Source organism: Bombyx mandarina, chromosome 19, assembly GCF_030267445.1.
Source record: "Bombyx mandarina strain Sakado chromosome 19, ASM3026744v2".
NCBI classification, from domain to species: Eukaryota; Metazoa; Arthropoda; class Insecta; order Lepidoptera; family Bombycidae; genus Bombyx; species Bombyx mandarina.
This window is the reverse complement of record NC_143225.1, coordinates 9,126,520-9,153,433: the sequence shown is the minus strand read 5'-3', so window position 1 is coordinate 9,153,433 and position 26,914 is coordinate 9,126,520. Positions and strand designations below refer to the sequence as shown.

General features: G+C 36.9%; 2 protein-coding genes across 5 annotated transcripts; one reads left to right on the top strand and one right to left on the bottom strand.

Annotated features, from left to right (window-relative positions):
* The first annotated feature begins 1,102 nt into the window (after positions 1 to 1,102).
* On the top strand, positions 1,103 to 18,496 carry PIG-G (phosphatidylinositol glycan anchor biosynthesis class G). Of its 3 annotated transcripts, XM_089735317.1 has the most exons (14): positions 1,103 to 1,225; positions 1,366 to 1,669; positions 2,251 to 2,437; positions 2,819 to 2,884; positions 4,918 to 5,127; positions 5,387 to 5,590; positions 7,374 to 7,507; positions 8,269 to 8,465; positions 9,669 to 9,859; positions 11,139 to 11,728; positions 13,084 to 13,196; positions 14,381 to 15,003; positions 16,907 to 17,079; positions 17,617 to 18,496. In XM_089735317.1, exons 2-14 carry the CDS (start codon positions 1,512 to 1,514, stop codon positions 17,873 to 17,875), a joined length of 3,105 nt encoding a protein of 1,034 aa, XP_089591443.1. In that variant the 5' UTR covers positions 1,103 to 1,225; positions 1,366 to 1,511; the 3' UTR covers positions 17,876 to 18,496. The 3 variants fall into 3 exon arrangements, with proteins under 3 accessions (XP_089591443.1, XP_089591442.1, XP_089591444.1); XM_089735316.1 differs by having other exon boundaries at positions 1,105 to 1,669; XM_089735318.1 differs by lacking the exon at positions 2,819 to 2,884 and having other exon boundaries at positions 1,105 to 1,669.
* Positions 18,484 to 26,266, bottom strand: LOC149500863 (peptidyl-prolyl cis-trans isomerase FKBP8). Of its 2 annotated transcripts, none has more exons than XM_089735356.1 (8): positions 26,081 to 26,266; positions 25,745 to 25,936; positions 25,189 to 25,332; positions 23,879 to 24,141; positions 22,277 to 22,523; positions 21,805 to 22,095; positions 20,617 to 20,736; positions 18,484 to 20,199 (listed from the first exon to the last, which is right to left on the bottom strand). In XM_089735356.1, exons 2-7 carry the CDS (start codon positions 25,934 to 25,936, stop codon positions 20,650 to 20,652), a joined length of 1,224 nt encoding a protein of 407 aa, XP_089591482.1. In that variant the 5' UTR covers positions 26,081 to 26,266; the 3' UTR covers positions 18,484 to 20,199; positions 20,617 to 20,649. The 2 variants fall into 2 exon arrangements, with proteins under 2 accessions (XP_089591482.1, XP_089591481.1); XM_089735355.1 differs by having other exon boundaries at positions 18,484 to 19,632.
* Between the last annotated feature and the right edge of the window lie 648 nt (positions 26,267 to 26,914).

Below are 26,914 nucleotides of genomic sequence, written 5' to 3'. Positions count from 1 at the left end.
TTGAAACAAAAGTTCTGAGGTCTCAGTTGTAACAGTACTACGGCTGCCCCACCCTTCAAACCGAAACGAATTACTGCTTCACGGCAGAAATAGGCGGGGTGGTGGTACCCACCCCGTGCGGACTCACAAGAGGTCCTATCACCAGTAGTTATGCAAATTATAATTTTGTGGGTTTGATTTTTATTACACGATGTTATTCCTTCACCGTGGAAGTCAATCGTGAAGATTTCTTAATTACATACGTATTTCATTAGAAAAATTGGTACCCGCCAACGTGATACGAACAGCGGTGCATCGCTAGATACGAATGCACCGGACGTCTTATCCTTTAGGTCACGACGACTTGAGGAGTTAGTATTTTCTTTGGTTTTCGTGGGTCTTAGACATAATTGACGTGATCTCGAAAACTGTAAAACATTTTAAATGTTGTAAAAAAAATATTGGCAATAAAAACGCGAGATTAAACTATAAATGTAGTTTTAATTGTCATTATTTGTACACAGCTCACGCGGAGGAAACTGTCACGACGGTCTTTGTACCAGCGGTCGGGTCTGCCAGTCGGTCAACCTAGGCCTCAAGCCCGGCCCACCTATATTGCATCGCCATGCATAGTCGGCGGCTTGCGTGCGTGCGTGGGACGCACTCCTTACATGCACGGCACATTGAAGGAACCGCAGATTATGCGAGGTCTTTGATCTTTTTTATTGCCAAAAAAGTCCACCAGATAGTGAGCAATACCTGTGCTACAGTCTAGGTGCTGTCCACTTCAATAGACTCTCATCAGACCTCGACTGTAAAAAGACATTCCGAAGAAATCTGGAAATCCCGTAACAGGGAGCTTTCTCTCGAATCATGCAGTAAAAACTAGTCGTATTATAGTAGTAAGAATAAGCTCTGCTCTAATGACAGGTCATACGATAGTATAAAAGAAGACGACGATATCATCTCGAGCAATTCCTAAAAAAACTCCTGGTGGACCATATGTGATATAAAAAAAAACATAGCTTCGAACTTACCGTCAATAGTTCAGGCTGTATGGGCAATGTTCTCTTTGCCTAATAGATAGATAACTCAAACCATAGAATCAAACACTCGAACTGATTCGAATCGAAATCATAGATTAAAAACATAATATCTCGAAGTAAAATGAAACTTCGAGTCAGTAAAAAAATTTTTGTTTCAAACCGCCTAATAAAGGACGACAATAATATCATATTCAACGGCAGTTAGTTAATTAGCAGCTTAGATTTAAAATATTAAAGAAAAAAACCCTTCAAACAATTCAACCGCCAATATTCACCAAAACAATGCATGATCTTATCACCAACAAAGCTGATTGACTGATAAACATAACTGTCTTTACAGGTGTAATTAAGCGAACCATTTAATAATGTTACACAGTGTGAACGATCGTACTAGAAAACACGCGTGGTGTGCAAAATTACATTAAAGAAAGTTATATTGTTCAAATGCCGGCTTTAAATTAAATTGTTAAATCAGCGAAAATAACAATGATCACATTATTGCAATACCGATGGACAGGGCTCTTCCTTCTAATCACGGCCTTAGGAGCATTAACCCTTTTCCTGTATGGATTTTTTCCACTAAAATATCATTCAGGAAAATTTGCCCACATGAGTGATCTTCCTAACTTCATAGACGGTGTGAGGTAAGTATTCTCTATAATATATTGATATTAACTCGACGAAAATTTTGTGTTAAAGAACTAGTTACAGAAACTAATATATTTTCATTGTTTTTACGATAATACGCATTGATAAAATAAAATAAAATAATAACAATATGAAATGTTTCTCATGCATACGCATACGCTCGAGCCTTGACCCTTCCATGCCACTGCTAATAAATTATCGTGTTACATTAATAGTACAATCTAATTTACCGGTCAAATGTATATATATGTCAATTGTATGTACGCATGAATAGGAACCACAATCTTCCCTATTTCTGCTGTGAAGTGATTGTTTGATGTGGTCTGATAGATTCAATACCTATATAAAAATTTCACTGGGTGTCTCAACATACACCACATTCCTTTCCTTTTTGATGCCTCTAAGCTTGGGTAACCATTCAACATCCAATAGACCACAGTCTTAATCATTTAATGCATTAGGATTTAAATTGATTTGGCACTAGTTAGATGTCATTACTATAATTCATATTAGAAGGGCTTCAGGAATTTAATAACAATAAAAAACTAGCTAAGTATTAATATTTTTTCCATTCAAGCATTGACGGACAGCAAGTATATAACTCTGGGGAGAATAGTGTGATTCTAATGGTTATTGATGGATTACGCTATGATTTTGTAACAGAAGAATATATGGCATATACAGGCCAACTCTTGAAGAACAAATCAGCTTGCATTTATGTTGCAGTTGCTGAACCTCCTACTGTGACTATGCCCAGAATAAAAGTAAGCATTTGTTTTTATATGTATTTTTATAAAGTTGGGCATTGTACAGAACCTTCTCCTTTTCAAAACCTACCAGTGCACTATAATCTCAAAATTAAAACCAAAGCTGTTAAAATTATTATTAAAAGTTTTCAATTTATTCTAACATAATTTAGATTCTTATGTCTCCGTGAAAGAGAGCATTCAAATTATGGTCTCAAAAGGCTCAAGTAAATCACAAGAATTGTTAGCCTTTCCAAATTAGTAATAAACACTAAACTCCCCTGCATAACTAGAAAACTTTTAGCTTACTCCAATCACAGTACCAAAGAAAAAATACAGAACAGTGAAACAATTTTCTAAATTTCACAATTATAACATTTTTTTATTGCTCATGCACAGTCACCAGAACGGAAAAAGGAAAAAGCACAGTGGAGACGCACAATAAACTTCTGGAGGGACATATTCGCAAGTGTCAATTATTTCAAATAGTTTTAATGCTTTTCAAATTAATCAAACAGCCAAAGAACAAACGACACACCAAATTGCTAATTAAAGGAATAGAAAATAAATTCAAACAGTTTTTTCTTTGGTGTTGTGCAAGTTTGTTTGTGTAATTCTGCTTTAGGCCAGCTATAAATTTGTGAAATCATGTAATACCACTAACGTGTCACTCACTAATTAGGCGACATAAAAATATACTCCAGTTTAAAGTTAAAGAACTGTAGTGTATTAGTAAACATACATATACACATCACAAAACTGTCATGTTATTGAACACTTACGCTTAAGCTTGTAATTCAGTTAATTAAATAATTATTAAAACCAAACACTATTTAAATGTCTTTATACTAATCCAATAGACTGGCAGTGGCATTCTTGTTGTAATCTAACTTATATACTTTTACTGCTCTTGATTTGTTGTTTAAGTGCCATTTTACTTTAATTTGTGCCATAACTCACATGTTAACTGAAGCTAACAAAAACTATTTAAATTATTGGTCCTGCTATTATATTAAAACTACTTTGGCTTCTACTAGATAGTTTTGGGGGAATTGAGAGTATGTATATAGTATAGCACTCTGTACAGTCAATTTAAAAAAAAATATGCTATTTTCTGGAAAATTGTGCACAATGTTTCATGTAATTCTTCCAGAATTGCATACTGTGTTAATCATTGATGTAATAACTTGCAACGGCCCACTGATCAATTATGCATGTTGCCTTACCACACTTAATTACATTCATGTAATAGACAGTATTTTTATGTATTAATTCAAAATATATTCAATATAGACTACAGCAATGAGGAAGTACATTTGTTCATTAGAAAATGAAGTTGCACAATTTTTTTGTTTGTTATTCAATGGCACAAATTAGGACTACGTCCAGATATGAATGGGTGTGAACTGTGGATGATGATGCAGTGGAATTTTCTTTATGTTGAACTAAGTTGGTAGTTTGATTTACGATTATCCAAATGCCCAAATTTGTCCCTGATAAATTGCAGAAAAATTATGAGTTTTGATACATCTTTATTTTATAAAATAATTTAAAAAGTACTTTTGATCTGCTCAGAAAAAGAAGGGCAAGAGAGTATGTTGCTGCTAAAATAGATGTAACACAATAAAATATACAAAGTATAATTTCATTCATTCATTTATACATTCCTTATTTCTTGTTTTTCATTATTATTTGCTATAAAATATGTTGCTTGATGTTGCTATTATTAACTGTAGTTACATTGGGTTGCATTCACTTTGTCACTATGTGCATGTCTCGACCTTTTGTCTTGTTTTATTTTGATCAGAAATGACTACTCGTGCAGGGTATACTGGAACCGTTCAAATCAATAAAAAAAATGCATTAATAATAACAATAATGCTCACCGACTAGGTGATTGTTAATTGGAGGAACTTGAATGAAATGCATTACACATATTTATGAATTACATAACCAATTTTTGCTGGCCATATTACATGCATAATGTATAAATGTGAATAGGATACTCACATTCTGTAGTTGAAAGTATGTTAGCGGATGCTCTGCTTGCTATCCACTTCGCGTGTTCATTTATTTCATATTGCGCGCAAAGTATCACTACTTAAAATCAATTGACGCGCGGGGTCAATGCTCTCGAGCTCTCTTAGTTAGTTATTTACACGAAATCTGAACTACTTACCGTAACTGATTAAAACGTTAGGGTACTAGTTTCGAACGGTTCCTATATACCATGTGTGGCAGGTAGCCATCATACAACGCAAGATATTTGACAGATGCCTGAATCTCGCTTACGACATTTTCAAGATAAGCTTGCATATATACAAGTTTCGAACAACAACAACATTGTCTTGCTTATGCTAATCGTAAGCGAGATTCAGGCATCTGTCAAATATCTTGCGTTGTATGATGGCTACTCGCAACACCATGTACAATGAATTGGGTCTATGATTTATATTGAGAATCAAACAATAATGTATGGTAACTCTTCCCGATTTCAGGCCATGATGACTGGGAGTGTATCAACGTTTGCCGATGTAGCGTTAAACTTCGGAGCGCCTGCTGTTCGAGGGGACAGCGTACTACGCGTCGCCGCTTCTAGAGGTCGACGCACCGTCATGTACGGGGACGACACCTGGATCAGACTTTTCCCAGGCCTGTGGTCCGAATACGACGGAACCACTTCGTTCTTCGTGACCGACTATACAGAAGTAAAAATAAACATTATTTAACTATATCAAAATCGAGTGTCAAAAATAATACATTTCATTAACTACTAACAATTTTACGAATAATTTTATTTTTGACGGTAGTCAGAGCGCATAAACACTACTGCATAAATGTTAATTTTTATTAAAAGTCTTGGCCTATATGGCCTTTTATGGGGTAAAAAAAAGTATGAAACTTGTCTGTATGATTGATTGCGTTCGCAGAATAATTCATAACTTAATAAAAGTGTATTCATTATAGGTGGACAACAATGTCACCAGGCATTTGGACAAAGTCTTGGCGCCTGATGAAAAGAAACAACCGAAATTCGACCTTTTAGTACTGCACTATTTAGGCTTAGATCACATTGGTCACTTAGAAGGCGCCCGCAGTACAAAAATCAAACCGAAGCTAGAGGAAATGGATGAGGTAGTGAAAAAGATTTATGTGGCCATGCAAAAATGGGTAAGAATTTTCTATATTGAAAGTATAAACATAAAGTACCTAAGGTTTGTCTCCTCACATCGTATAGATTAGAAATGTTCATGTCATCTGGGATCCTCCCGATCTACTAACGGTGCTATTAGGTACCCCAAGCATCTATCGTCGTTCTCGTCGAAGCCGTCGCTTGCGACGAAGGGCTCGGCGAGCAAATTAACCCACAGACACAGCCCACTGAGTTTCTCGCCGAGTCCTCTCAGAGGGTCGCGTTTCCGATCCGGTGGTAGATTCTGCGAAACACTGCTCTTGCTAGGGCTAGTGTTCACAACAACATCACGGGTTTGAGACCCGTGAGCGGTCGGTGAGTTTCAAACCTCTTAAGGTTACGCTGTTCTCTCACTTGTAAGGTTACGCTGAAATGGTCTCTCAAGACTTATCAGCTTAGGTAGAAAAAAAAGGAATGTTTCGATTGTAGATAAGACAATAATATCTCGTTTCGAACACTTTTGGCTGAATGGTATGCAGCGGCTTGGCTCTGCTCCGGGCATTGGTGAAGTCCATGGGCGACGGTAACCACTCACCAGCAGGCGGGCCGTACGCTCGACTGCCTACAAGGGAAATAAAAAAAAAAGAATGAACGACCTAACAGTACTTATTTTAATTAAAAACAGGTCTGTCAATTAAGAGTTAAAATAATTAATATATTCGTTTTTGGATGTAACTAGTAATTACGACTTGGTTTGTACATGAACATGTTATAACGTGGAGGTTTTTTATCAGTGTTCATAATTATCTGTTTACAACATATTCATAATGCTATTATATACTACTAAGATAAGCAATGCTTGCCTTTAAATTTGTCACACGACTTATAGTGATTGCTAACCAAGTCCAAGACATCAGTACGATTAGACACGTTTTCTTTAGATATATGGCCACGATGAACAAAAATCATACGATGTGATATCTAGGTAAACAAAAACTATTATATTTTTGTCTGGAAATTTTTTGCACTTTTTTTTTATTGCTTATATGGGTGGACGAGCTCACAGCCCAACTGATGTTAAGTGGTTACTGAAGCCCATAGACATCTACAATGTAAATGACGCCACCCACCTTTTTTTTATTTTTTTTATTGCTTAGATGGATGGACGAGCTCACAGCCCACCTGGTGTTAAGTGGTTACTGGAGCCCATAGACATCTACAACGTAAATGCGCCACCCACCTCGAGATATAAGTTCTAAGGTCTCAGTATAGTTACAACGGCTGCCCCACCCTTCGAACCGAAACGCATTACTGCTTCACGGCGGAAACAGGCGGGGTAGTGGTACCTACCCGTGCGGACTCACAAGAGGTCCTACCACCAGTGATTACGCAAATTATAATTTTGCGGATTTGGTTTTTATTACACGATGTTATTCCTTCACCGTGCAAGTCAATCGTGAACATTTGTTGAGTACGTATTTCATTAGAAAAATTGGTACCCGTCTGCGGGATTCGAACACCGGTGCATCGCTTCAACACGAATGCACCGGACGTCTTATCCTTTAGGCCACGACCACCTTGAGATATAAGTTCTAAGGTCTCAAGTGTAGTTACATTTTGAGCTTAAATTTGTGTTTAAATTTTTATGGCAACACTCGAAACTTGGTGTATCTGTTTTGTCGCGTGGTGACGTCAGGACCCCGGATATAATTTGTCAAAATGAACCAGATGCTTAAACTATGAAACTTAACTTGTACACGTGCGATCCTATATTTCCTAAGATCTTAATATTCTTATTCATTATAAAAGCATTTTCGACAGGATCGTAAGGGAATCCTAATAGTTTGCGGAGACCACGGCATGCGGGACGCGGGAGGCCACGGGGGCTCCACTCCCGCAGAGGTTCTAGTTCCTCTGGTGGTCATAAAAAGTCATGATTTCGAATGTCCACATCCGTAAGTTCACACTGATAGAATCGCTGCAAAAAACTTTCATAACTCCCAAAATCATCCAAAGAATTGTGTGGATCCTCTAATTCAATTTAAAAACGATTTTTTTTGTTTTATTGCTTAGATGTGTAGACGAGCTCACAGTCCACCTGGTGTTAAGTGGTTACTGGAGCCCATAGACATCTATAACGTAAATGCGCCACTCACCTTGAGATATATGTTCTAAGGTCTCAGTATAGTTACAACAGCTGCCCCACCCTTCAAACCGAAATGCATTACTGCTTCACGACAGAAAGGGGCGGGGTGGAGGTATCTACCCGTGCGGACTCACAAGATGTCCTACTGTTGGAACAGTATTGGGCAACGAAAATAGAATATTTAAGATTCTTTCATAAACTAATAAGCAACGGAACACAAATTAAATATAATCTATAAAAGTAAAGTCGTGCTGCTTAAAGTGTTGAACGCCCCCTGGCTGGGATGACCTCCGAAGGGTGGCCGGCCAGAGGTGGATGAGGAAAGCCGAAGACCTGGCTCAATGGTGTAGATTATGGGAGGCTTATGTCCAGAAGTGGACTACTGTGGGCTGATGATTATGATGTGTGGCTTAACATTGTGGGCTGAACTTTCTTTGAAAACTGGCAATATTTAGTCTGAATGTCCTGTTAGTTCGTGTCGTCATTGTGGCCCGTAAACATATATATCCTAAACACGCCTTGTCGTGCATAATAAATAGCGTCCTTAATTTGTGATTATTATTGTATCAGATTAGGGCCAGGACCTACGGTGGCTCAGGTCGACGTTGCGCCCACGATATCGTGGTTGCTAAACGTCCCGCCCCCCGGGGACAGCACGGGCCGGATACTGCCGTCCCTGCTCCCCGCCGACACGAGACAGCATCTCTACTTACTGCACATCATAGCTGAACGAATGGCAAAACAAAACGACTTGCCTACAGATAAAGGTACAACTCCCTGTTCAATTTGTGCGGAGCCCGATTGTGGCCCTGCTCTGAGTAGGGCCCTGTCCTGAGTAGGGCCCTGCCCTGAGTACGGCCCTGCCTTGAGTACGGCCCTGACCGGAGTACGGCCCTGCCCTGACTATGGCCCTCCGCTGGAGCATCGGACGAGAAAATTCGACGGTACTCGCAAGTGCTTTTGTTCTGTTGAGTTCGGAGCAGACATACGCTGGGTGTTCCGCTATTAACATCTATATTAGATCTTTCTTTAATTAAATATAAAATTGTAGTTAATTGATGGTATAATTTCACTGCGACGAAACCGCAAATTCAATGTATTTTTTTTAGGTTATTTGACGTCAGAACTAAAAGGTCGCATGTACTTTTCCTTTTGTTTCGATAATGTGTATGTGGCGGATAACGCAAGATAATTGACAGATGCCTGAATCTCGCTTACGACATTTTCAAGATAAAGCGCATATATTCAAGTTCCGAACAACAACATTCGGACCGTCGGTCTACTGAGCAATATCATCCGCTCGGTGGAAGATCTTCCCTTTGTCGTATACCTACATGTAAATAAGACAAATTAGTTGCATGCAGCTTCAAGTCAAACAATTATCAAGAAGTTAATTATTTAATTTTAAGCTTGAAAATTGATATACATGTTTTGTTTGAGCTCTTTGTGTCTCACAGCCCACCTAGATGTTAAGTGTCGACCCGAACCCATAAAAAAATTAAAACTATCCTCCGCCTTGTAACAAAAGATCTAAATCAGACGACTAATTTGCAACAGAAATAAACTTGAAGATGATGTTCTATCACTAGTATTTTTATAGTTTCGACAGGTGACCCATAGACGTCTATCGATACGCGAACGCTGCCACGCGCCTCGGTGTCCTATGTCTCAACCGTATTTAATAAATAAAAAAATCACCCTCGATATCAGAACGCATTACTGCTTTGTGGTGTAAATACACGGCTGTGGTCCAGGTGGGTTCCTAACACGCCCTACTACCAATTTATACCAAATTATAACTTTTGCAGGTTTGATTTTTATTGCACGATTTAATATAATGGTAATGGTGATTATTCCGACCAACTTTATAACGTAATAGCAGTCTCAGCTGCACTAGAATAACAGACCAATACCTATATACCTAAAATTTATTCTTTTTTATCAATACAACTATGTGTCCTTTCTTATAGAGTTTTACAAGCAATTCGAGAGGGCTGAGAATCAATTTGCCCACTATTTGGCGACCGGTCAGCAAAGCGCCGCGAAAATATCAAAAGAGTTCTACGAACAATCGCTGACGGAGATGACCGAGTACCTCACCGGAACCACGGTCGACTTCGACATGTTCTCTATTGTAGTTGCTATAATACTGCTTTATTTTGTAAGTTGCATTTAAATAATTTTAATTTAATTCATTCTCTACGAACGGAAGGCCGTTGGGGCCAGAAAGTTCTTAAGTGCCGACCGCGTACCGGAAGACTTAGTGTGAGTAGGCCTCCCACAAGATGGACCGACGATATATTGAGGTTCGCGGGGATCCGCTGGATGCTGGCAGCGCAGGACCGGTCTTTGTGGCGAGGCTTGGGGGAGGCCTATGTCTAGCAGTGGACGTCTGTGGGCTGATAAGAAGAAGAAGAAATTCATTCTCGAGCAATTTATTATCATTAGGAATAAATCAATACCGAACGAGCCGATCTTATTTTTAAATCCGTCATTTAAACTACAAAACTCGACTGAAAACAACTTCGTAAAGTGTGACGTCATTTGTGGTCAATTAATCAACTACCTTACCATACGTTCATACATTCGTCACAATACTAATGTTAACTCCGGTTTGAGCCCTGAGAGCTCACCTACACGACAGGGCAACGCTGAAATAGCCTCTCAAAGCTATCGGCATAAATAGGAAAACAAAACAAAAAAAAAACTAAATTTATTTTTATTCCAAAGCCTGTTACCTCAAATTTCGACCGCGAAGGTGAAAGCGTACCCGTAGTACAACACCTCTTTCTAGCTCAAACTAGGCCATGGACAGAACCTATTGAGATTTCCATCGGATCTTCACAGTGAGTCGCGAATCCGATCTGATGGTAGATTCTGCGAAGCACTGCTCTCGTTAGGGCCAGTGTTAGCGACACCTCTGGTTTGAGTCCCCAGAGCTCACCTACACGCTAGGGTATCGCTGATATAGTCTCAAGGCTATCAGCATAGGTAGGGGGAAAAAAAGATGTGCGGTGTCGTGGAACACCGGATAGGAATGAAGTTCCTTATTATAAAAATATTAATTTTAAGTTCTATTCGAGGTATAAAGAAAATAATTATTCGAGTATATATTTTGTATTATGATTTTTTTATTGATAAAAATTAAAAAAAGACACTTTAGAAAGTTATCAACTTTATTTTATTCATAATGATTTATAAAATATTTAATAATAATAATAACCGTCATCTCGTAGACTATATACATTAGACACTGTACAGCCATCATACTTAAATAAATAATGAAAATCTTACGTTACGGACGTTTTTTCTCGGTTAGGGTACTTACTCATCCGCATCGTCCCATACGTCACCACTAACGTATGCAACGTTCTCGTTTCAGTCTTGGATGTCGAGACGTTTGAGCGAAAAAAAAACTATTAATTGATTTTACATTGCAGATAGTCGCGTCGCTTCTGTGCGTAACTCTATACTCACTTCAGCCGGACCACAGCAGGAAACACAGTACGACGAAGCGAGGCTACCAAAGCTCTAACGCCGGTAGAATAGTGGCGTTTCTATTCATGCTCTGCTTGTCCGGTAGCAGCTTGATCGTCGCCTGTTTCATAACCGAAACCAAAAGTCAGCTGTGCTCGTTCAACGGGCTCTGGCTACCGGTCCTTTTAGTCGTCGCGGCAGCGTTCACAGTAACATACTTCGTAATGAAAACCGGCATCGAGAGAATAAAAAATCTGTCGTCGCTAAACGAGCTGAACGCGATCGATTTTCTACTGATCGGCGGGACCGTTTTCCATGCGTGGTCTTTCTTCGGTACGAGTTTCATCGAGGAAGAGCACATGACGTGGTATTTCTTCTGGAACACATTCATGTTTTTCGTTTTGATACGGAGCATCGTGGTTGTCGTTATGTATTGGACTAAGAAGATGACTGGCGCGACTGAAGTGCAAGAGAAACCTGGCTTAGATGAGAAAATGAGCGCCGTCGGTATCAGTATTGTCCCGAAATGGGTCCTTCTCATCGCCTTACATAGGTTAGTGAAATATACTATCAATAATTAAATACCATAAGCTGGATTATTTATTTATTTATTTGGTTATTCAGCTTTAAGCACAAAGGTACATTTAATATTTTACAAGGAGGATTTAATACAAGTAGTAGTTTTAATAGATATTGTATAGTTACATAGATACATTAGTTTTAATGTTCTAGACATGTTGAAGGGTAGGTAGGTACCATCATCCTGCTGAGACCTGCCGTGAAACAGTAATGCGTAGCGATGCGAAGCGTGCGACATCATTCGGTACACAATATAATTCAGATCTCAACCTCATTCTCATGTTCGCAATGACTACGTGCTCCGGTAACCATTTGATACCAGATAGCCGCCAGCTCATTCGTCCAGCTTAGCATTGATATCTATACTAATATTATAAAGCAGAAGAGTTTGTTTGTTTGAACGCACTAATCTCAGGAACTACTGGTCCGATATGAAAAATTCTTTCAGTGCTAGATAGCCTATTTATCGAAGAAGGCTATATAATACCAATGCAAGCGGAGCACCAATAAATAATGTTTCAAAATCGGGGTTATTTTTACCTTTTGAGAGCTTCCGCTGCATGCGCTGCAGAAACGGTTAAAGTTTCGCTAAAATAATGTATGACAGAATTGTTCCCCTTTAAAAGATCAAAAAAAAAGTCCGCGACAGCATATGTCTATATGTTAAGACTAGCTGTACCCGTCCGCTTCGCTGGTCATTTAAAATTAACCTTATTATTTCTCACCTCCACAAAGATTCTCATTATTAACGCCCCCGCAACTGGTGTAGGGAGTCCAACACTCATATAAATGTTAGCCTATCCATTAAGTACATGTATTTTCTACATGGATAACAAATTTCAACTCAATCGGATGCATGGTTCAGTAGTTATAACGGAACATCCGTAAAAACCACTGTAGATCTATATATGAGTCGTCTATTATCAACGGTGGCAATCTGTGCATTTGGACAAAAAAATGTTATTGATATGTCAATACAGATTGATTTGAATATAATCGTCTCCTTCAAAGAATACGGTTCAAAGCCTGCATTAAATAAAGGTTAATACTTAACCTGTTATTTATCTAAGATGTCGTTCCGAAGAGTTTTGTGACTGCCAATGGAATACAAAGTCAATAATTCGTTTTTCTGATTTACCAATAATTATCCAAAAGTCAGATTGCCGGCTTTGATAATAGTCGACTCATATTAAGTATAGATTTGCTCATTATAACGTTTTTTATGCTAACCAAATTTGTTCTAAAATAAAGCATTATTTGTGAAATATTCCACGCGGACGAAGTCGCGAGCAAAAGCTAGATTAGAATAATTATGTGAAATAATTTCAGATACTTACGCACTATGAACCAGACCGGGGACCGCTGGTTGTTCCTGCCGGACACAGCGGACTGGCTCAACGAACCTGAGAACTCGCTATACTTAGAACTCCACGTGATCATTGGTAAGTACTAAACGCTTTATTTTCTACCTAAGCTGATGGTTTTGAGAAATTCTTTCAGCGTAACCTTAACTAGTAGGTGAGCTCACGGGGCGCAAATCTGACGTTGCTAGCACTAACCCTAGCAAGAACGGTGCTTCACAGAATCTACCGCCGGATCGGAAACGCAACCCATTGAGAAGATTCGACGAGAAACTCATTGGACTGTCTGTGGGTTAATTTACACGTCGAACCTAAAGTTGATCGGTGCTTGAAGTACCTAAAAGCACCGCTAGTGGATCGGGAGGATCCGTAATGACGTATTTTGGGCGACGTCGACTGTTTTACCATTTCGTCCGCAAGATCGGGAATGTAGTTACCGGCGGCCACGATGAGAGGGTTTAAACACTAATAATACCTTATTAATTAGCGTGCAATTATAGTGGTCCGATTTTCAACTCCATTGGTATAAATTAAATTTAAAATACTGCTCTGTTAAGCGGAATCTGTGATTTAGATCAATTTAAGTTAAATAGAAACTGATATTGAAATAAAGAGAGTATTAATGCAACGGACGAAAAGGAAGGTGGTTACCGTAAAGCAATACTACTGAGACAGTCTTATCTTCTGATTAATAATTGAATGGAGTAGTGTCGTATAAAGTCGGTTTATTCTTAAATAGAGCGTATTGTGAGCACACGTGGGAGATACCAAAGTTCCTAATCCCTATTCCTTATTCTGAAACGGCATTAACGTTTTCGTGTTTAAAGGCGTCGATATTCGCTTAATCATAAAATTTACTTTATTAATAATAATTGATTGATAAGGCTGCCTTCATACTGTTTGTTTGTATTCTCAAACACACCGATATCGCAGCGAAGGCGGCTTATGTCAGTCCTCGGCGATGTCATTTAACAACATACTTTAGACAAAATTGTAATAAAATCTATTTTACTTTTTTTTGTAAGTCCATTTGACGGCATTTACAAAAGATACTGGGTTGGATACCTATTGGAATCCATTTATTATTATGTACCTATGTACTTATTAAATCCGCGAATAAAAAAAATTTTAACCGCGAATATAGGAATTGGGTCGTATTTGTTTTAATTCGCGAATAGTGAAAACGCGGATGAAAGAAGCGCGTATAAGGAGCTTTTACTGTATATTATATATTTTTTAATTTAGACCTCCTTTCTGTGTTTCAGGAACTATAATGACAGTATTAATATGTGTCCACAATCTCGTTTACACGAATAACTTGATGTACATCCACACGGCGCTGACGGCCGCGGCCGCGACCTGCACCTTCTGCTACAGGGTTGCCACGCACGCCGTGCACGCACCCTTCGAGGACATGAAGACCTGGGACCCCATTATAATCGTCAGCGTTTTCTGGGGAATCCTAATGGCCCAGTTCATATATGAGATCATAACCTACGTTGGATTCTTCAAAAGCTGCGGCGTCCATCCCGCCGAGCACGCAATGAACAGCAAAAAGTTCGATTACGTGAAACCCAAGACAAAAACTGAAGATTATATCTACGATCCGACAATTGAGGAGCCGTGGAACATCGAGGAAGTCAAACTGAATCTCGCTCGTTCGCTTTCGCATCTGATGCTCAATAATATGATGCTAGTAATACTGTTACTGATGAGACCGCACAATGTGGTGATGGTGCCCAGTGTATACATTACGTGTGTCGTGAGTTCGAAATGTGTGGATCATAAACTGCTGGATCGGAGGTCCGCTAGGAACACGGACGTCGCGGACGTTCTCAGCAGGACGCTGGTGCACATGTGGATCGGGATACTGTTCTTCTTCTATCAGGTAAGAAGACTTGTTGCAACTATGACTCTGCACGGAAAACATCTCATACGTGTATGCCCTTAAAGGGGTCAAAGATAACTATCATCTAATACAGCAGGAGCTCCCAAACTTATTTTGTCTACTGCCCACATTGAGAATAAATAATTTTTTAGCATCCCCATTTTTTCACCTTCTTAAAAACCACTATAACAAGAACTCAGTCGATGTCTAACAGTTCTCCTAGATGAAATTACAAATCGCCTCCCAAACCTCTACACGACGCCCCCATTTTTTTCTGGGTCGTGGCCCCCTTTAGGCCTACAGCGCTCACAAAGGGTCGTCATCGCCCACTTTGGAAAAGGCCGTCATACAGTGTAATTAGCCCGAAAAACTGTTCGCTTAATTATCAGTATAATACAGCCAATGACTCCTAAAGCCTTTTGGGTCAATTTCGTGTATTATTAAATTTTTCGAATCGTCGTTGTCAAACTAAAATCTGCTATGTGCACTTTTTGAGATTTTTACTTTTTTATTTTTTCGTATAGTTCACAGCCCTATCTACCGTATAAAAAAACTGTTATGTTTTTATAGCTTTAATATTAATCTATAGCTTTCATTTGATACAATTCTTAAAAATTCACATTCATATAAAGATTTTATACGAAAATGTTTTTACTCATTAATTCAAAATAGAGTTTTTGCACATAGCAGATTTTGGTTTGAGAGCGACAATATTCAAAAACTTTTTTTGACGTGAATACGTCTTTAAAATTACTTCCATAGGGATACAATCCAAAAAAACGAATGATAACAAAATCGGGGGATACAGTTTAGTGTTGTAGCTACATATCTATCATCTCCATCCAAATTTCAGTTACACCACTGGATAGCTAAAAAGAATCAAAGAATTTATTACGCTAAGTAAGGACTGTAACACATCGCGCGCGAGGGAGGGGGCAGCCCCGCCATTTTGAAGGTCATTTTGCTGCGTATCGAGATTTCCATTTAGTATAACTTTCGACTCGGTGAAGCTACGACGTTCATTCAAGTTTCAATCGTTAGCTCTCGTCAAAATCTATCGATTATATATATAACATTAATGTAAAATTGTAACTGTGAATATAATGTGTTAAAATAAAAATTAAAAAAAAATATATAATGTCGGCCTATACGCGTCGAAAAGCCAAATCGAAATACAGAGATCGTATACGGTTGGAAAGGGCATCTCAACAGCAATCGAATGGTACCAATAAAACACCATATGATCGAGTCAAGCAGTGCCGGCAACGTAAAGTAATGAATGCGGCCGAGCGGATCAATAACGGTGCCAGTACATCTGCAACTGGGACGGTTGAAATTACGCAGATGGATGATGAAATCGCTTCTGTATCGACATCGGGCTTATGACACAGACCTATAATAAATAAAGTTATAATACAGTAATTATATGTTTAGTTGATTTATTTCCTGAACCCATTAAATGAAAAAGTTGCCATCATAAACAAAACATGTATACCCGGAGGACTTCTTATGATTATGACATACATAAATAATAATATTTTATATAGAAACTATTACCCGCTACGAGACGTATTCACGTACAACAAACGGCCGTTTCCATAACACAGCCACACACCATTTTTTTTATTTCGCGGTTTGTCTCGACTCTTCTTTTTTTCCTACCTATCTGAGAGCCTTGAGAGGCTATTTCAGCGTAACCTTAACTAGTAGGTGAGCTCACGGGACTCAAACCTAACGACGTCGCTAACACGAACCCTAGCAATAGCCGTACTTCGCAGAATCTACCACCGGATCGGAAACACCACCCACTGAGAAGATTGGGCTGTTTGAGGGTTAATTTACTCGTCGAGTCCTTCGTCGCAAGCGACGGCTCGACTCCGCTGATGGTGTGTTGTTTTGACAGGGCAATTCGAACAGTCTGGCGTCTGTGGACCTGGGGTCGGGGTATGTTGGTCTGCGCGAGTACAGCCCTGTGAGGGTGGCGACGCGCATGGGGCTCCACGCGTACGCCGGACCCGCGCTGGCTGGCGCCGTGCTGTTCTGTACCCTCGCTGCGGAAGCCCGCGATTGGCAACAGTAAGTGATAGTACCCAGTAGTTAGACGGGTGGACGAGCTCACAGTTGGTGTTAAGTGATGAAGTGATAATTACGCAAATTATAATTTTGCCGATTTGATTTTTATTACACGATGTTATTCCTTCACCGTGGAAGTCAATCGTGAGCATTTGTAAAGTACGTCTTTCATTAGAAAAAATTGGTAACCGCCAGCGGGATTCGAACACCGGTGCATCGCTAGATACGAATGTAACGGACGTCTTATCCTTTAGGCCACGACGACTTCAAAATGGATATCGCAATTCGTACATACAAACTACTAATCTTTATTATTATTTGTCTATAGTTGTCTATTGGCGAAATCTGTGATTATAGAATTAGAACCTTAATAATGTTCAAACTTATAATTTCAATTAATTATAGTTAAATTTCGAATACTGCGGGACCACTAGTTATAATAAAAAGGTGAGATTAAACCGTAAAAGTAGTTTAAAAGTTAACTCCACATAAATGTCACAGCAATTCATCATAAATTTAACATTTTAAATTTTTTTACAGGTACTTAAAATCAATATGGCGGGCCACAAACATATTGGCTCTCCACAGAGTATACGCTGTCGTCCTATATACAGTGATAGCGACAATATTTCGACATCACTTATTTGTGTGGTCTGTCTTCTCTCCTAAACTATTATACGATTTCGTTGCAACAGTCTTCAGTGTACAGGCGTTAGCTGCCATAGGTTATATAATTTTTTTAACGCATGTTACGAGTTGGCTAGCTAGAGTAATAATTACCAGATCAGGATTGAGGTAAGTATTAACAAAGCAGAAGTGTAAAATAATATATATAAAGTTGAAAATGGTATGATTGTTTTATGAATTTGTATATTTTTTACAAGGATGGTTTGGCTGAATTTTTTTTTTTTAGTTTATTGGACATGCTCACAGCCCACCTGGTGTTAAGAGGTTAGTGGAGCCCATAGACATCTACAACGTAAATGCGCCACCCACCTTGAGATATAAGTTCTAAAGTCTCAAGTATAGTTACAGTGAATACACAGCTGTGGACATAGTTACGTACGTAAAACCATCACAACGTGACTAATAAAAATTAAATGATGCTGTGGTTAGGCGAAGGTTCTAACACTTGAGCTTAGTTCGTCGTCCGCATGGCGGAGCCACATACGCAGGCGCCTTAAGTTGAACGAAAGTACATCAGTACATATAGGTAATTACTGTCATAGATAATACACTTTTATAATATTACGGTTTTAAAACACCGTCAGCCACCGTGGATGTTAATTAGTCTAATGAACTATGGAACCATAGATGACTGCATTCCTATAATATTATATATAAATAGCAACATAAGTATGCGAAACCATGATTTTTGTATATGTATATTTTTAAATAAAACAAGTGTTTGATAAATTTATTTATTCAGAACCTTTTTTTTTTTTAAGAATGAAAACTATTATTGTGATGCTTGATGATGTTTGCGAACAAGAAACATAGTATAAAAATATACATTATATATACATATTAGGGTTTAAACTGTGTTAAAATTCCCAAGACTGAGATTTTAAATGCAGCATTCAGCAAAACGATTGAAGCGAAATAAAAATATAAAAAAAGTATTATCAAACATATTCCTTGAAAATACAATTGGAATGACTTTGTCTCTTATGTAGAAAATAGTCAAAAAATATATTTTTATACGTTTACAGTATCATTAATATTAATTATAAATAATCAAATAAATACATATGTACATGTTTGGCACCAGTCGTGAGTTCTGACACAAACACATACATTATACAGGCTGTTTAAAAGTTTAATGATGACTAGTGAATTTAAAACACAATTTTAAATCAAATTACAACAGATATTTTTGCCTTTACATACATTTTATGTTACCCTAAGGCTTTTCAATATTAAAAATCTCGAAAACGAAATATAATTATTAAAAAAAAAAACCTGTATTATGGAAAATAATAATGTGCAATTGTAAATAGTTTTCTCAAAGCAGTATTCATTTACCTAAGCCTATACCCTTTTTACAATACAAACAAGAATAGAATTACCTATGTGATACTAAAACTGCAACTTCTAAGGATATGGGACGAATAAAAATCACATGATATTCATATTATGTAACAGCTGATTTTTTTTTTACATCAATTTCAAGTAATTTTCGATCATATGTACTTCTTATATTGATTAATGATTTAAATTTTTATAATATCAAGTATTATCAACATCAAACGTATGCATCCTAATATTGATTTATAATAAATTGATATGGAGCACATCAACAAGACTCCTTACTATTAGAACTGAAATTAGCTATCTAAGTTGACAGCAAGTTCTACTTGAGTTTTGTTTAATTATATTGTTTATTATATAACAATGCCTAACTGTGATATTTATTAATACTAACACAACAGCGAATATTGAAGTCATATATCTTTTAGTAATCAAGTCAGTAGTATCAGCGTATTATGGTGTCCTTAAGTATAATGTGCACCTTCCACCGACTAATTCACTCCACACCAACAAAATCTCCATTAACTGGAAAATGGTAAATGTTCAGCATGAAATGTTTTTTTTAGTCATTGATAGTGTTCAAACTTGATTCACTTAAATGTTCCATCTTTGATACTGATCTTATTAAATATTTTAAAAAATTCAGAATTTTCCCAGTAACATGAATATTATTTTTTCCCCTACCTACGCCGAAAGTTCGGTTTTCGTCCCGCTTTACAGGGAAGAAAGTGCAACATTTCCTCCCGCTGTACAGGGAAGAAAGTGTAACTTTTTCTCCCTGGGTACAAGTGCGCATGCGCGTTAGTGTCTACGTCTGCTCTCACGCACCTAAAATTCTCCGCCATTGTTGTGCTCGCGTAATTTACAATATTGTGTTTAGTGTAAAAGTGAAATAAACAAATGGCAATAAAATTTAATAGTGAAGTATTAAACAAAGATGAGTTCATCAGACAGTTCTTATTTAATTAGTAGTAGTACTATTTAAAAATTAAAATACAGTCAAATTGTTTTTTTATGAGTAAGGGGGGGCTCCGCCCCCTTGCCCCCACCAGGGCTCCTGGACCCCGGCTCGGTACTTCACGAACTTTCGGCCTGGTAGGAGAAAAAATAGTATATGCACCGCGGGAGTTGGACATTTCCTGTTACGTGTTTGCTATTTTACACGCGGGAGGAAATGTGCAACTTGTCTCCCTTGGTGCACAATGTACTATAGTTTACCAAAATGTTCATTTCCTGTTTAGAAAGAGTTTTTTTTTAAATCCATAAACATAACACAGGTTAGTATCCTGATAGTTGTATTTAGGAAGTTTTAATACAGTATACCAGTAACACCAGCCAGATGGTCAGATCTAGTAAGAGAAGCACTTGGTAATAGTCTGTAACCATGCGATCCGTGCCACCCATGACCGAACACTATGGAGGAAGGTCATATGTGGTCGAGATCCTCAGCAGTGAGGGAACAATATAGAATATAATACATTATGTACTGATAATAGGGTATTTACTTACATATGTTCTAAACATCGTAAAATAAACGTCGCGTCAGTGCGCCTGCATTTTATATCTGTATACGAGGACGCTGGCGACACCCACCAACAAGCTGAGCAGAAGCGAGCCCCACACTAGGATCTGCAGAATCATAAATAACATTAAAAGCCAGTTTAGTGGTAGCTATCACAGAACACAAGTTATTGGACACTATGCCAGAATCTCATGACAATTACAAGACAAGTTTTTTTTTACTGCTTTAGATGTTTGGACGAGCTCGCAGCCCACTGGTGTTCAGTGTTTACATCTACAACGTAAATGCGCCACCCACCTTGAGATATAAGTTCTAAGCTCTCAGTATAGTTAGAAAGCCGAAACGCATTACTGCTTCACGGTAGAAGTAGTGCGCGGGGTGGTGGTGCCTACCCGTGCGGACTAGATATAGTATATACATATCGACGCTTGAAAGGCAAACATGACTAAGCGACAATAACTGCTTTGTACATAAATTATAGGCAATAACCATATTCAATGTGCAAAAAATATATATTTCTAGGTCTATTAAAATCATTTCAATCCTACAGCTACTAGCTAGATTCTACTACAGCTAGATTCGTTAAAATACATTTTGTTTTCAGGTATTTCAACTTTAAATTAGTCTACTGTAAAGTTCACGCATTGTCGCTTAGTCACGTTTGCCTTTCAAGCGTCGATATAATATATAAACTTCGAAGAATTCCATTCGGACCGTCAATCTACCGAGCGATTTCACTGGCTAGGTGGAAGATCTTCTTTTTGCCGTTTCTTATGAATCTCTTAGTCGCTTTTACGCTTTTCGGAAAAGAGTGTTTGCTGACACCTGTACGCTACATGAGGCCACAAACAGATAACAAATGCTCCATAAATGTGGGCTATAGAAAAATGATTGGTATATCATGGATTAAAGGCCCTCATTATCCAAGGCCTCAGCTTCAAAATACGATGATCAGAATAAACAGTCTCATTTTGAAATTCTCAAAACGCCTCTACTGACAAACTTCGTCAATGCAATGGAGGTCTGACAGCATCAGTGTACCATGCAGTAAGACCTCCATTTCAAAACAGGGAAATCTAAAGAGGGGAATGAGCCATAAAAAATGTACTTGATAAAGTATAGCATTTTTGAAGATACACAAAAATACTTCAACATTAACACATTGCCAAACTAACCTTAGACCTGGAAGGTTTCTTATCGGGAGGGGGTGCATCGCTTTTCGCCGACACGTCAGTAGTGCCCAGCATACGTTTAGCCAGTTTCCTTTCCACAGAACGATCCCTAGAAGCTCTTTGTTCGCATCGTTGTAATTCTTTTTTAGCACCAGTATCCTCGGGGGCTGCGGCCGCCGCTGCTTTAGCTGCCTCCAGGGCTTCAGGGTTCCGTCCCATCGCAGATAGAATGCGTGATTTGCGATAAAGAGCTTTAGCGTTTTTCGGTTGACATGAAAGTACTCTGGTTACGGCCTAAAATATTTAATAAACGTATTTTTTGGGCGAATTAACTTTTGTATTTCAAACGAAAACAGTTCGTGTCTAATATATCGTAAATTTTTACTATTTTTAATCAAAATTTCGTTAAAATTTATTGCAATTTTGTATTAAACGAGTACCTTTGTACATTTTTTAAATCTGTCACACGGCGTACCTGTAAAGCAGCTTCATAAGCTCCGGCCTTGAGTTGAGCAGCAGCCATGTTGTTATGAACCCTGAGTCGTTCATCCAGCAACTCTTTCAGTGCCTGGTTAGCGAATGTGAGTTCCCCAGACGGCGTGGGATCAGTGATCCCTCCTTCGCTTTCGTCCAGAATGTCCAGAGCTCTCCGATATAGTTGCACCGCTAGTTGTGGTTCATCACGACCGTACCACCAGTTACCGCGGGCTCTACGACGAATTCTGAAATATTTTTTTTAAACAAATTACAATGCGTTTGAAACTTTGTTCTTTTTGTCCGGTTGGGTGATGGTATTAATATTATAGTGAGTATATAATAACATAGTACCAACAAATTGAATACGAACATACAAAACTCTCCATATTTCACAAGTAATCACACTTAAGTAATTGAACTAATAAATAGCTATTAGTAAACTCTGTTTTCGGGCTCATAAGCTTATCTTTACAAGTAAAATGCAGGCAATTTTTTCATACATATTTTTTAAACATTTGCATATTTTTTTTGTTCTACATTGGTCATGACAATTTCACAAATTAGTCATGACTCATTAATTAGTGAAATAGATAACAGAGTCCGTAGAAAATACAACAGGAATGTCGCCACTCAACATAAAACATGTGGATGGTGTTATATATACCCCTGCTATACCCCCAGCTCTAATGACCTGCCACTGATAAATAAGCATTTTTTTTACACAATTTTTTTTTTTATTACACGATGTTCTATCTGCTTTTGATAAAGCATAAAGGTTAATAAGTTTTTTGAAAAATCCTTGCAAGGCTTAAAATAAACATACATAGTTGCAAAATATTGCATCAATCTATATGAGTTGGACTGGCGTCTTACTGATTAAGACATGGCCAACTTCAATGCAATATGTTTTTAAATACCAACTTACCCTTAAAATAGCACCAAGTGAATATATTAAAGTTTTGTCCCAATTTAAATATTATTAATCAGTCAACATGTTTAACCAACTATTGCAACATTTGGTGGGACCTTGATAATATTATTCTGAGCTATATCAACATTATTCAAGGGCATTATGAAATCAACGTATTTGCTAATTTAGACTACAAAATTAACATAATTGAATGTTTTAGGTATAAAATCATAATTAAAAAATATAAGTTAGAGGCCCATTGTGAGTCAGAAAGGGTAGTCAACACCATTTATGTCTGAATCATGGAACAATAAAAAGGCTGTTATACAATACAATTGACACTTCAATCCCATATCTCAAGGTGGGTGGTGGCATTCTGGTTTTAAAACTAAAGACCAGGTGAGCTAGGAGCTCATTAACCTATGCATTAGTAGTGCAGTGCCGTAGTATATATTTTAAATCATACACAAGCTTTATTCTGTGGATATTCTAATTATGAACTTACAATCCAACAACTATTGTAGAAATTACAACATAATTTTCATGAGTTTTTCTTTGCTTACGTATCCTACTGGTAAAATCTTAATAGCAACATTAAATTGAAATATATTTTTTTAGTTCTATTTTAGTTTAGCTATAAATTAAAAGTAGAAAATTATATTATAGTTGAAAGAAACATAAATACATTACCCGATTTCCATTTTTTCCGCTATTGATAATACATCATGTTCAGGTTCTTCTGACCAATCATGCAGCACTAATTTGGCTTCAAGCCATGTGTCTGGTCCAATAAGTGGTCCTTTATACTTGGGTTCATCACATTGTCCGACTAATCCAAGGCTCTCACCTGGTTTAAGTCCCATTTCTCCATAGGCAAATCTTGGAGCAAGTTGCAAAATACATTCCTCACCTCTGTACATTAAAGTCAATGCTAGGTCCAAACCTTGCAATACCTAAAATAGTAAATTTATTTAATGAAACAGTTTCAGTTGTTTTAGTTAAAATATTTTTTCTCAATTATATAGAAGAGATATTATTTAGGAACAAAACTGCCCTCGATACTTTTCGTCTATAATTAGTTCATAGTTGCTGTAATGTTTATGGTTATTTTTTGTTGGTTTGCAATATGTATAGAGTGCAAGGGAACACATTCCTAAAAAGAAAGACAGGAGGTTAGTGGAACCTCTCAGAAGAAAACTGCAAAAATATGATTTAATTCTTAAATTCTCAAAATCAATAAATACATTATATACTATAAATACCCATAAATAATAATTATTATGAAACAATATAAATACATCTTACTAAAAAAAAATATAAAGTTACAAAATCATTCATTTCTGAATAAAATTATATTTTTGAATATTTTTGACTGACATATAGATTTCAAATGCTATTCATTACTTTTGCAAAACTTTCATGCATTCATTTCTGTAGTCTTAAATTTTATAAGATGCAAACAAAAATTATCTAATCAATATGGCCATCATATTACAGTATATAAAGTAATGCATATAAGTAAAACAAGGAAAAGATATCGCTTACAACAGATTTCTGATAAGAACAAATAATATCTCTTTAACAGAAAAATATACCTAAATTTAAAACATTTTTAGTCTTTGCATCACCTACTTTACAAGATACTTTTTACTATAAACCCTCAAATGCAGAAACTGATAAAATGTACTAACTATATTCATAATTCCAAAAATTATCATCAATATATTATCTGTGAATAATGAATAAGAAACAAGAACTTCTGGAAATGACAAAGCTTCATATTAGCAGCCCTAAAGCTTTTTTTTAATCATCTTCACACAGATTATTCATAATTATTAAATTTGTTTTGGAATGTCTATCACGAACTAGTACATGGGTGATAAACCTCATCGTCCAACCACAAAACCAAAATCAGTGTCAACATTAATGACTCTAGGATTATTTCAGTTCACTTCAAAAAACTTTATTAGATATATATATTAGAATCAGTTTTAACTCACCTCATTGTCTCCTAAATATATTTTTATCTGATCTCTTTTCTCCACAATGTTGTTACTGTCTTTTATTTTGAGTTCATAGCTGATTCTGCATATGTCCCCTCTTTGTGGTCTGGATCCAGATATTTCATCCCCTTGTTTCAATATCTGCAAATGGGAGTTTCTTTTGCTTTGAAATGTAACACATGTTCCACAGTAGAATACTCTTGAAAGTTTTAGTCAATTGATGCAAATTCTGAGGTGATTTTACTACTTTATGCAATTGATTTTAACCATTAAACATTTTCTTCTTTTTATTAAGACTTTGGATACAAGTTTCCTTTGTTTAATTTGGAATAAAAAATTAAAAGCGGAAAATATATTTGAAATATTTTAAATTGGCCTCATGTACGGTTACTTTTTTTATATTAAAATTATGGTTTTTTTTTTTTTTATCCAGTGACATAAAAAACTTTTCGGTGAATAAATCGTTAGGTAATGAACGAAATTAAATTTTTATTTATTTAATCTATTGATTTAAAGAAGCAGTTTAGATTAATATTTTTAAACTTTAAGCAACCTTTTTAAGCAGAGCTCCGGACCCAAGAACATCTTGCCATTCGTCATTCTTTACTTCTGGGGATTTTTCCCTCTCTGCTGCGGCAGCTTCGGCAAGTTTCGCTTCCTCGATCTCCTCAGCAGCCGCAGCCGCTAAGTCTTCGAAAGAGCTGCTTTCAGACTTGTCCGTCAAAGCTTTGCTTTCTTCACTCATCTGTAAATAAAGCGTGGTGTTTGTTCTATCGTAAAGATAATACGTAGTTAATGTTTATCATTCAATCAACTATTTTCATGTTGAAAAACATCTTATCAACATCGCAACTTGAATTTATCAAGAGGACATTTATCTTACTCTTACCTTTAAAATTTTCTGGAAAGCGAAAGTAACAGATAATATTTATATATTAACACTCAACAAAACTAGTTAACAAGTAGGTAGGTACAAATAAATCAGAGAATATTTGACAGTATGACAATTCAAGTTTTTGGCTTTGATTCAGTGTGACCACTACTGGCTTATCATTGGTATACACTTATTAATTGACTACTGGTTTAAAACTAGGACAATCACGCAGTGCTGTATGCATAAATTATACGCTTATAATAAAAAACACACAAAAAATTAAATTAATTTTATAATATTACATTATTAACTGAAGTCTTCTGTGGTGGAAAGGTTTTCAACTGAATAATAATTCCTTTTCCATTAATGTTTTTGACCATTTTATTTAAAGTGTTTTTTCGGAAAAATTATATTGTTCACTTTACAATGAATTTTAAAATGAACAGCAACATACAGTTGATTTAGGAAATCAGAATTAAAGGCCAGAAATATTTCGCCATATACGGGTGGAGATTTATATCGACCTCCCCCTTTGAAAGACTTTACTTATAGCTTGTAATAATGTCGGTTTGTTGTCGGAAATGTTGAACTTGGTATCCATGAAGGATCACAAGTGTGAGAAAATGTAACAAAATCGTTATTCTTTTTTCATTTCATTTAATTCCATTTCATATATTTTTAATCCCTCAAAGACAAAAATCTGGATTAGCGTTTGACTTGCCTTAGAGGTCTCTTTCCCAGGCCACAAAATCCAAATTCTTCAAAAAAGAAAAAGCATTAGACCTGCGCCTGTATGCTCTATGATTTCCTTGCACGTTTTTATGTAGATTTTTAAGATAGTTGTATGTA

Coding starts and splice junctions, on each gene's coding strand:
- LOC149500863 (XM_089735356.1), bottom strand. CDS start 25,936: ATGAGTGAAGAAAGCAAAGCTTTGACGGACAAGTCTGAAAGCAGCTCT. Junction 22,524..23,878: donor GCGGAAAAAATGGAAATCGG/GTAATGTATTTA, acceptor AAAATATTTCAG/AATTCGTCGTAGAGCCCGCG. Junction 22,096..22,276: donor CTTATGAAGCTGCTTTACAG/GTACGCCGTGTG, acceptor TAAATATTTTAG/GCCGTAACCAGAGTACTTTC.
- PIG-G (XM_089735317.1), top strand. CDS start 1,512: ATGATCACATTATTGCAATACCGATGGACAGGGCTCTTCCTTCTAATC. Junction 2,438..2,818: donor TGACTATGCCCAGAATAAAA/GTAAGCATTTGT, acceptor GCTCATGCACAG/TCACCAGAACGGAAAAAGGA. Junction 11,729..13,083: donor CTTCTCATCGCCTTACATAG/GTTAGTGAAATA, acceptor AAATAATTTCAG/ATACTTACGCACTATGAACC.